At 36.5% G+C, this 11,498-nt stretch overlaps 1 protein-coding gene across 2 annotated transcripts in view; it reads left to right on the plus strand.

Annotated features, from left to right (window-relative positions):
• The window catches only part of TRAM1 (translocation associated membrane protein 1), a 29,121-nt gene extending 18,214 nt beyond the window's left edge, over positions 1-10,907 (plus strand). For both annotated transcript variants that reach the window (XM_060200408.1, XM_060200419.1), the window contains 5 exons: positions 4,780-4,850; positions 4,956-5,060; positions 5,958-6,101; positions 6,436-6,596; positions 9,308-10,907. In XM_060200408.1, the coding sequence (XP_060056391.1) occupies positions 4,780-4,850; positions 4,956-5,060; positions 5,958-6,101; positions 6,436-6,596; positions 9,308-9,381 (555 nt within the window). In that variant the 3' untranslated portion in view covers positions 9,382-10,907. The remainder of the gene's footprint in view (positions 1-4,779; positions 4,851-4,955; positions 5,061-5,957; positions 6,102-6,435; positions 6,597-9,307) is intronic.
• Positions 10,908-11,498: the final 591 nt, after the last annotated feature.

Below are 11,498 nucleotides of genomic sequence, written 5' to 3' on the forward strand. Positions count from 1 at the left end.
GGGGCTTTTTTATAATTTCTATTTGATTTGATTTAATAGGACAGAGAGAAATTGAAAGAGGCAGAGAGAGAGAGAGAGAGAGAGAGAGAGAGAGAGAAAGATTATACAACTGCAGACCTGCTTCACCATTCGTGAAGCTTGCCCCTTGTAGGTGGGGAGTGGAAGCTTGAACCTGGGTCCTTAGTCCTTGTGTATGGTAACAGGTGTGCTTATCCTTTCAGGGGGCTTTTTAAGTTGAGGGGATGATAGAAGGAAAGAGCGGGGAAGGATGGGGAAGGAGGCAGCACAGCATCTACATTTCTTCAGTGTCCTAGTACTCCCATATAGTGTGTTGGGCTTGACCATGGGCCAGGCATTTGGCAAAGCAGGCACTCTGTCAGTTGTGCTATCTTTCCAACCCCAAAGGGAAATTTTAATTTAATTGTTCACTTCAGTTCTTGAACCTCTTTTTCTTACCAGTTCCTGCCAGATGGCATTTCTCCAAAAATGCTATCTAATTTTATGGAATAATTTGCATAACTTAGAACTTAACTGAAACTATTTTTACCACCTACATATAACAGTCGAAAGTAACTGTTTCAAGTAATTAACATAATTTGAAAGTAACAGCTGCATATGTGCTAAACAGTTCTTAAAATTTACTCTGAAAATTATTTTTGGAAGAACTTTTTACTGCAAGAAACTAATACAGTCTTACAGACAAATGAGGAAAGGAACACTTTTAGTAGCAGTTCAAGAAGTGTGTTTGTTAGTCATGAATAACTCAGTTTATTTTAAGGAAAATATTTTAATTACATATAACCTATACATCTGTATCAACAATCCTCCATTTTGCCCAAGAGAAGATTCAAAATGTCATTTCTCAACCAACGTGAATTAGGATATTTTAGGAATGTGTGGATGAAATTCCAAATGTTTTACTTCTAATAACATAGTTTATACATACATACACAGAATTACATGTCATCTAAAGTATATTAAACTAGAAGTAATATTTTTTTCTCGACTCCAGGTAATGAAAGCTATCCTCACACAGTGTTGTTGTTTAGTATCTGTTACTATTCTTAGAATCAATCATGTTTTTGAGCCATCTCAGTTTTGATTGTTTGGACACTGGGATTTTTAATTTTTTCTTCTTTGCACCTGCACAGTTCCACCCTTCCCACAGACTCTTCCTTTTTCTTTTCACTGTCTGAGAAGGAGAAATCACCACAGCATTGCTCTACCACTTGTGAAGCACCTCGTGCATGGTGAAGTGTGCAGTCTCCTGGCTTAGCCATCTCCCAACCTTGAGTGGTCTCAGTTCTCTAGAGTAGGGGTAGGGAACCTTTGGACTACCTTGGATATCAGTAACATCTTTTGAAAATTATACAAAATTATCAACTTTGAAATTAGCATTTTAATGTTCCTGCGAAAAAGTCTATTGAAATTTGAGTCCCACCTGTGATTGTCATTGCTGAGCCAGACCAAGTGATTCCGTGGCCTGTATTTGGTGTTCAGGCCAACATTCCGTTCGCCAAGTCCTAGAATATCTCATCTTTATTCTTATCTTACTGATACCTTCACTAAATCTCTGTAAACGTACTTAAAAATTACACGGAGATATTCCAAGCTATTTATCTTCTCCAAATATTTGTATTTGTTGTTCAAAATAAAATAATGGGCCAGAGCAAGAACTCACAAGTTAGGAAATTCGTATGGCAGGTGTCACCGTAGCTCTGGAGGAAGCCCTGATACTGGTGTCTCTCTTAATGAGAAACAGCCAGGGCAGTGAATGCATGCATGTGTGAAACCTCATTTCCTTAGAAAATAATGAAATAGGCGCTGGGTGGTGGCGCACCTGGTTGAGCATACATGTTACGATACACAAGGACCCATGTTCAAGCCCCTGGTCCCCACCTGCAGGGGGAAACTTTGCAAGTGGTGAAGCAGTGCTGCAGGTTCTCTGTCCCTCTCTATCACCCCCTTCCCTTTTGATTTATGGCTCTGTCTATCCAGTAAATAAATAAATAAAGATAATAAAAATTAAATGAAGTAATAAACATAGACTCCGGTAATAGAAAAGCTTTAAAGAGGTTTAAACTAAGTAAGTGATGGTCCCATTGGTATTATAGGGGAAAACATTTCACTTATACTCAGGCATATATGTGACACTCGTTTTAAAGTAAAGTTGCCTGTTTGTTTTAGTATAGTGTATTTAGATGTCTTTTCTTATAAAAATAAAAATTTGGGCTGGGGAGATAACATAAAGCTTATGCAGAAGACTCTCATGCCCAAGGTTCTGAGGCCCCATGTTCAGTCCCCAGCACCACCATAAGCCAGAGCTAAACAGTACTCTGGTGTGTGTCTGTCTTCCTCTCATCTGTCTGTCTGTCTGTCTCCGTCTATCTGTCTATCTCTTTTTCTCATCTCTGTAACACGCATTCAAGTATTTTTTAGAAAATAGGATATTACTAAAATATGTAACAACTTTTAATAAAAATGTTGGACTAACAACCCAAAATGCCACTTGAAATTACAATTTCAGAGTTTTTGGATTCAATTGTATTATACTAGATTTTCCTTTAAAAATTAAGAATTCTAGGACTGGCAATTTGCCTCAGTTGGGAAAGGTCCATGCTTTGTCATGTGCATGATCCAGGTTCAAGACCCGCTCATGTTGTACTGGGAGAAGCTATGATGTCTTTTTCTCTCTTCTACTTCTCTGTCTCTTTGTATATCTGAAAGGTCAGCCTATGTAGTGAAACCCCAGTGATGACAACAATTATATAACTAAGTAACAAGGAGACTTACCAGCTATTGTCCCCATGCATCGCTATATAAACTTGTTGTACTGTATCATTGAATATATAAGAATTTTGCAAGACTTTTTTAATGACTCATTTTCCATTGCACATATCTTTTATTTGCTATCAGGAAAAAGCTTGTTAATCTTAGGGGCTGGGTACATCCAGTTGAGTGCACATGTTCCCATGCCCAAAGACCTGGGTTCAAGTCTCGCCAGTCTTCACCTGCAGAAGGGAAGAAGCTTCACAAGCAGTGAAGCAATGCTGTTGGCAATCTCTTTGTGCAATGAGTCAATTAATTAAAGTGAAAGAAAAGTATGCTAATCTTAAATAAGTATTTCAGTTCTCACACCTGGTTAAAAAATGCTTGTTACATAGTAATCATTGGATTATTTTTGAAAATATCTTCAGAAATCAAAACAACCTTCTCTGGGTCATCTAAGTTCTAGAACATTCAGTGGTGAACAGTCTTGAATTGGATGCTGATATCCTACTGAAATCCGTAATATAATTAGTGATAACATGAATTCCCTTTAAAAGAACCAGCTTTCACCTGACCTCCTTTGTCCTCCCCTGTTCATACCCTGTGAGACTATATAAGCTCCATGGGACTCTGGCTTGGCCCTTATTGTTGGCCTCAGACACGAATGCACCCAAGAGTGGGACTTGTAAATTCAGGAGAATTGAAAACTGTCAGAGAGCTTTGACCTATAACAGCAGTGTTTAAAAAAGCTGAAATGAGAATTTTCATTTTTAAATAAAATGTAAATAGCGTATCTTGCTTTTTATGAAATAGTACAATGTGCCGTACATTGTATTTTCTGCTCTAGAAATAGATATTATGAACCCACACCCAAATTGATGTTCAACAGTCCATAAATAGGTCTTGACTTTCATTTAAGAAAATAATAAAATAACTAGGGCCTAGGTGGGGGCACACCTGGCTAAACGCACACAGTGCAGTGCGTAGGGTCTCTTGGGTCCCTGCCTGTAGGGGAAAGCTGCGTGAGTGGTAAAGCAGGGCTACATGTGTCTGTCTCTTTTCCCCTCTATCTCCCCCATCCCAACAAATTTCTCTCTATTTCTATCTAAAGTTTTTAACATAACCAGGACACTAAGGGCAGAACAGCTCACTGGAGTAGTATGTCACTTTGCCACATGCACAACCCAGGTTTGAAGCCAGCCCCACTGTACAGAAGCAAGTTTTGATGCTTCTCTTTTACTCTCTGTCTTTCAGCCCGTCTGTATGGAACAAGAGGGGAGGTGGGGGAAAGGGGTGTGGATGGAGAAAGAAGAGCTGCAGTTGTAAAATATAGATCCCTGACCTACAGGATTATTAAAAAGAGAAAAAATACAGAGTCAGAAGATGAAATTTAGCCATTTATTTATTTATTTTTAGGATTTTAGTTATTAATGAGAAAGATAGGAAGAGAGAGAAAGAACCAGACATCACTCTGGCACATGTGCTGCGTGGATCAAACTCAGGACCTCATGCTTGAAAGTCCAAAGCTTTATCACTGTGCCACGTCCCGGACCACTTAACCTACGATTTTTAATTACTATAACTAATAGTGAAAAGAAATAAACGCATAAGCTCAGGAATGTAGACACTGTGTTAGTGTTATAATAGTAATGCAGTGAACAGCAGTTTTAATGTTCAAAGGATATCATTGTGGTTACTAATGTTGTTACTAAATGATTATTACAAAGAAGAATCATATTATCTTAGCACTGAAAAGACTTAGTTGATGTGATTCAAGCAAACTCAAGTACTATTGACATTTTGCAAATGAGCTAGCTTGAGCCAGGGGAGGACACATGAGTTGCTTAAGCAGTGTAGCTGACTGGGATGAGTGAAGTAAGATGCAGGGGCAGAATTCCCATCAGGTCTTCAATTGATGTATAATAGGACTTTCCCCCTCTGTCACACTTCTCCGGAGGAGCAGAAATGCTTCCACATGCTTAAATCTGTAATGAACTCTTGTGTTTACAGGAAGATATTCCCCGTCAGCTCGTCTACATCGGCCTTTACCTCTTTCACATTGCTGGAGCATATCTTTTGAAGTGAGTTGGGATTTTTCTTGAGTTGTATATGGAGTGGGCAGGTAGTAGTAATCTTTTTTTTAACTGATAGTTAAGCTTTACGTCTTAAATTTGTTCTTTTAACAGCTTGAATCATCTAGGACTTGTTCTTTTGGTGCTGCATTATTTTGTTGAATTTCTTTTCCACATTTCCCGCCTGTTCTACTTTAGTGATGAAAAATATCAGAAAGGGTAAGTTGTTTAGCTGGTGTGTTTCTTCTATGTAAGTTGTCAGAGTCCATGCAGTGAGCAATTGTATCACTTTGTGAATTGTTAGCAGCTCTAAGTAAAGTCAAACTATGTCGAAATTTAGGTGGGTATTTTGGTCTCCAAAGTGGAATTTTTCCTTACTAGAGAGAGAAGCAAAGGAAGGGAGTGAAAGAGACCCCAGCACAGACACTTTTAGTGTTGTTGAGGGGGGAGGTCAGGCTCAGATTTGTTTGCGCACTTGGGAGAGCAGTGCACTAGCCAGGTGAAGTGGCCCTAGAGAAAGAAATCTGAACATTTGATGTTGAAGGCTTTTGGGGTTTGCTTTTCTGTTGTAACTTCTGTTTGGTTTAATAAATGGTTTTATCTTGAGAGAAGGAACAGTGAAGTAGTGAACTTGCAGGAGACTGAAATAATAGATTTTACAGCATGGAAGATAGCAAAATATTTTGATGGTACAAATGAACTTAAAATAGTATTTTAATATGATTTGTAGAGTTTTAACACCTTATAAAATAAAAATAGGGCTTTTAAGTGAAAATTGACTATCCCATTACAGCCTAGCTTTTGTTTTGTCCACCACTCTTAAAAATCTTTCCATGTTCCAGTAGGTCTGAGAATTATACCAAAAGAAGGGAAGGGTTGATTTTTTTTTTTTAAAGTTTCTTTAATGAACTTTCTAGAGCCTTAAATTATTATTTTTGTATCTCCAAGAACGTAATATAATATGTACTGTTTGCCAAATATTTTGTTTTCGCATACTTTTTGCAGAACAGTAAGACATAATTTTATGTCTTAATATGTACTTAATATGATTCTGATTCTTACTAGATTCTTATTTTTGTAACCTTGTGAATTTGATGTATGATATTTTTCTTACAGATTTTCTCTGTGGGCAGTTCTTTTTGTTTTGGGAAGACTTCTTACTTTAATTCTCTCAGTACTCACTGTTGGCTTTGGCCTTGCAAGAGCTGAAAATCAGAAGCTGGACTTCAGTACTGGAAACTTCAATGTGTTGGCCGTTAGGTATAGTTATTTTAACATTTTTCTCACTTTATACTGCTGTAGAGTATTATCAGTTTATGAATCATCTCAAAAATAAAAGAATAAACATAGGGCCTGAAGAAAAAGTATTCATTTGGTTTGATGTAATACCTTCTGCAGTTCCATATGTCAACTGAAGTACTAAGCATTTGTTTAACTTCTGGGATTAATTATTAGTAAGATAATTATGATATTGTCAACAGAATGGAAATTCAGTATTAAATTAGTGCTAATAGTGCCACCAAAGAATAGAGCACTTTATTCATTAGCATTGTTTTGATTCACATTCAGTTTTTTGTTTATTTCTGAATCTCAGAATCGCCGTTCTGGCATCCATTTGCATTACTCAAGCTTTCATGATGTGGAAGTTCATTAATTTTCAACTTCGGAGGTGGAGGGAACATTCTACTTCTCAGGCACCAGCTGTGAAGAAGAAGCCAGCAGTCACTAAAGGCAGGTCTTCTAGAAAAGGAACAGGTTTGTATTCAATAAGCAGTGAAAAATCTGAATTAGAAAACGTTTTTAAACGAGTATTGTGGGACCCATGAGAGGCTTATCAAATAGAGTGCATGCCTTTCTACATGAGGCTCTCACTTGATTCCTATTACTAGATGCTAGCTCTGTCGTTGGTAAAGTTTGTTTTCTCAAATAAGCACAGAATTGAAAAACGTGCTGAGAAGTGGGTTCATCCTGGGTAGCTCGACCACTGCAACAGAGAAAGTGTTGCTAAATATTTGGATTGTTGCTACTTTTTGGCTATTATGAATCATGCTACTATAATTGTCCATAAATAAGTTTGTGTTTGAAAACCAGTTTATAGCTCCATGTATGTACCTAGATACAAAGGCTGAGTCATATGCTGACTGTATGCTTTCTGTTTGAGAGAAACTGTTAGTCTGCCTTCCAAAGTAGATACACTGTTTTACATTCATAGTTTTGCATACTTATAACCAATAATCTGTGCACCATTTAATTTTTTATGATCTAGTCTTTATTGAGTTCTCTTGCTACTGTTGGGGAAATCAGTTGATCATAGAAGAAAGTATTTCTAGACTCACGATTCTTTTCTGCTGATCTTTGTCTACTGTTAAGTCCTTTGTATTTCCATCTTCATTTTAAGATTAGCTTGTACCTTTTTGTAAATTCATTCACATGTGTTTTTGATAATGGATTCACCTTGATTCTGTAAGTCAGCTTGGAAATACGGTTCCTGGGTGTATTTCCATTTGGAGACAGTCTGTAACTCTTTGCATTACGTTTTATTATAATTATCAGTGTATATAACATACTCTTTTGCTGAATTCATTTCTAAATACATTATTCCTGTTAATGCTTTTATAAGTTGAATCAATTTTTTTATTTGTGTTTTACTTCTACCTGTCCAGTGAAGGTGCATTAGAAAGCATTTATGTGACACCTTCCATTTCCTTGCCAAATTGTCTAGATAAGAATGACCAGAATAGATATTGGGTGGAAATGAGTTAGGACATCTTCTTCTTGATCATAGTGGGAAAGCATCCAGTCTTCCACCATTACGTTTGCTTGCTACCTGTGGATTTTTCCTAAATGAGTTTTCCCAGATTTCAGTTCTATTCAGAGTTTGTATGTTTATCATGAAAAGATGTTAGACATTGTCACTTTTTCTGCCTGTACTTAGATCATCAGGTGTTCTATTTCCTTTTTTCTGTTGATATTGCCGACTGTATTAATATGGAGGTGTTAAGCCAACAGTGCATTCCTGAAAAAAACCTTGTAGTCATTTCTTGTTTTGGCTTGCCGGCATTCTGTTGAGGATTTTGCATCTATATTCATACATGATTTTGATATGTATGTATTCTTTATATTGTCTTGATTTTTAAATGTAAAACCAGTCTCACATACAAGTGATACAAATCTAGGTTAGTAGTAATAATAACATCATTTAAAAAAATATTTATTCCCTTTTGTTGCCCTTGTCTTATTGTGGTAGTTATGATTGATGTCGTCATTGTTAGGACAGAGAGAAATGGAGAGAGGAGGGGAAGACAGAGGAGGAGAGAAAGATAGACATCTACAGACCTGCTTCACCGCCTGTGAAGTGACTCCCCTGCAGGTGGGGAGCCGGGGTCTCGGACCAGGGTCCTTAAGCCTGTCCTTGCGCTTTGCGTCACATGCACTTAACCCGCTGCACCACCGCCCAACTCCCAATTCTAATGACATCATTTTTTCCAGTGTAGTTACTATAGTACTTGGTGAGAATTTCTGCATCTGTTTTCATATGAAAGACTGGCCTACAGTTAGTTTATTGTTACGTCCTTGTCAGGTTTTGATATATTTATTTATTGTCAGTTGCCAAGGTATCACCACGTCTCTAAGATGACTTGACTTTATTTGACTTTTCTCAGAAAAAAGGAGAGACAAAGCAACACAAAGTTAGCCTGAATGCCACAGTACTCATGTTGTGTTTTTCCTGGGGCAAACTTTGATGCATCAGAGCTCCCAGGTTCGATCCTTAGCACCCCTGGCTCCTTAGCCAGAGCCAAATAGTACTCTGGGGGGAGGAGGGGCTAATTGAGGTATAATTAACATATTTTAGGTATATTGCTTTTAATTGATATTTATTAAAATAATTGATATCTTAGGTCATTATGTTGAACCTCTTACCAGGTAGGCTATTTATTTTTATTTATTTATTTATTTATTTGATAGAGACAAAGAAACAGAGAAATTGAGAGAGGGAGGAGGGCCGGGCCGGGCCATCCCATGGGTCCCTCCACATGGTAGCATGTGTCCTCTGCTGGATGCACCACCACCTAACCCGACTAGTCACCAAGTTTCATAGTTAAACCACTAATAAAGGTTAGGTACTGGTAAATAAGCTTTCCTGTGGACACAAGAGAATATATTTGTTTATAAAATTTATTTTGGGAGGCTCAGGTGGTGGCATACCAGTGTAAGCTCACTTAGTATGAAGTGCAAGGATAATAGTTTGAGCCACTGGCTCTCAATTTCTCTCTGTCTTATCAGGAAAAAACAAAAAAATGAAAAAGCAACTACAGGAGCAGTGGATTCATAGTGCAGTCTCAAGAGCCCCAGCAATAACCCTGGAGGCAATGGATAAATTTTTTTCTGGGTATACTTCTATGTGTAAATATATTCCTTGTGTTTATTTATAAAAGAAAGCAACTCTGATTCCGTTCTCTTTTCAGAAAATGGCGTAAATGGAACAGTTACTTCAAGTGGAGCAGATTCTCCCCGTAATAGAAAAGAGAAATCTTCATAATGAATTACAGTCTAAATGATTCATGTCCCCAAAGAAATCGGCTTTTTACTATATCTTTTAAGCACTAAAGATTTTTTTGTTTGTTTGTTCTTGAAAATACAGTTTATGCTCTTTAATTCTTGCTATTGTACTGTTTCGTGCATTTTTTTAAAAGGGTGTTGAGAAGATGATTACTACGAGTAAAAACAGAATGTTTTAAATTAGATTAAGCTACCTGCCTTCAAAATAGTTTAGGGACCACCCTGTATTTTATTCTGGTTTTTTTTATCTTTGCATATTTTCTAATGATTTGGAAAGACAGCTATTACAAAAAAAAAAAAATCTACATATCAGTGATACAGTTTCTTGTGCTTACCAATTTTTTATATTAGCAAAATGACCTATTCCAGTATGGTCATATTTTTTAAGTTATCTTTCAGGGTAAAATGGAAAAACTTTAAAGTTGGATGTCAAATTTTAATATGTTTTCAGTGTTCTCTAATTTTTAGGAACTTTTGTAACCTTTACACCTGGGAAAAGTATTTGTAAATTCACCAAAATAATTGTGTTTTATTTTCTAAGCAGTAGTTGTTAGTGTTACTTCCCCGCTTTTTAAAAAGAAAGACAGGCTGTTGGTTACAATCTGAGGAGACGTATTGCCACAGATACTGAATCAAAACATCTTCTATCAGCATAAAAATACTTGTGATGTTCTATCTTCTGCATTTTCAACACTTATAAGCTAGAAACCAGAAAATGAAATATTTACTGCAGTGAAGAGAATGTGGCTTAAGCCCTTTTTGGTGTTTGCTGATGATTCCTAGTGGGGCTCATATGAGCTCGGTGTGCGTAGATAGCATTGTTGGGAATACTGTTTGACCTGAAAAGCCTTTTAAAAAATAATGCCTACTTGATTTACATCTAAAGAGAATGTCAGGTAATTAATTATATTTGGAAAATACTTAATGCACTAACCTTAAATTGAAAATTCAGGTGGATAAATAGTCTTACAAAAGGTAGTGTTTTATGTTATAACTATAGCTTTGGTCCCACCTTTAATTGAGAAGCATTTATCTGTATAAAACATATTTTTGGATAAATATATATATATATATTTGTATCTCTACAGAAAGGCTCTAAAAACATTTGAGTAAAATATTTGGTTCCCTTTTCTATAATTACCCTTTAAAATCCTCTGGCTATATTTTTGTTGTTGTTGTTGTTGTCTTTACAGTACATATATTGCTCCTTTTGGTATTCACATCTTGTTCCCTGTTTCTCACTTTTGTCACCAAGCTAATGTTTGTGACATTTTTAGTATGAAAGTTTCAGACCTGTTAGGTCTGCAATTTAATAATAAGTTGTCATGCTGCTAGAAAGTTGTGCTTTCTGTTTCCAGCTGTTTACCTACTTCCTGGGAAAAGTAGTAGCTCTCTGTAGCATCATGGAGTTTCAGTGGAACCAAAATTTTGCCATTAAAAGCTGGCATTATATTGAACTACACATTGGAAAATCAATCAAAATAAACTTTTTACTTTTACAAGCGGTATCTTGAATGTCTCCTTCATTGTTAGCAGTTTTTATTCTGTTAGTCTATAATTTCATTAACATGTACCATACTTTTTTGCCCCCCAAAAAGTGTAATTACAAAAAGATGACTGGTTTCCTATGTTTCTGAGAGTGACTGAGTGGGGGGTGATTCGTAGCCAAATTCATGAGCTGTTGGTTTAAACAAACTTAACGGTATTTCTTTACTACAGAATGTTTCCACCCTTAATATACAAATGTGCTTACCTCATGAGCTCCAAAAAAGTTGACCATGGGGGTATATATATATATATATTTCCCTCATTCATTTCATTGGAAACTTATTTCTATAGAATTTGTGTTCTTCTACACATAATATGCTCTTGGGGTAAAACTTGGTGTGTTTTATTGCACCAAAGCAAAGGACTCTGGGAAAAGGAGAGGGATGGGATGAAGGAGTATTGGGGCCTGGTTGTATGATAGGGAGGAGAACCTTAGTTGGGTAAGTATCTTCCAGGCACCTAAATATTTTTCATAAAGGATTTACTTGTGTGTCAGCAGCTGTACTGTAAATCATCAAGCCCTCAGTAAAGTTTATAAAAAAAAAATTT

This window comes from Erinaceus europaeus, chromosome 1, assembly GCF_950295315.1.
Source record: "Erinaceus europaeus chromosome 1, mEriEur2.1, whole genome shotgun sequence".
NCBI classification, from domain to species: domain Eukaryota; kingdom Metazoa; phylum Chordata; class Mammalia; order Eulipotyphla; family Erinaceidae; genus Erinaceus; species Erinaceus europaeus.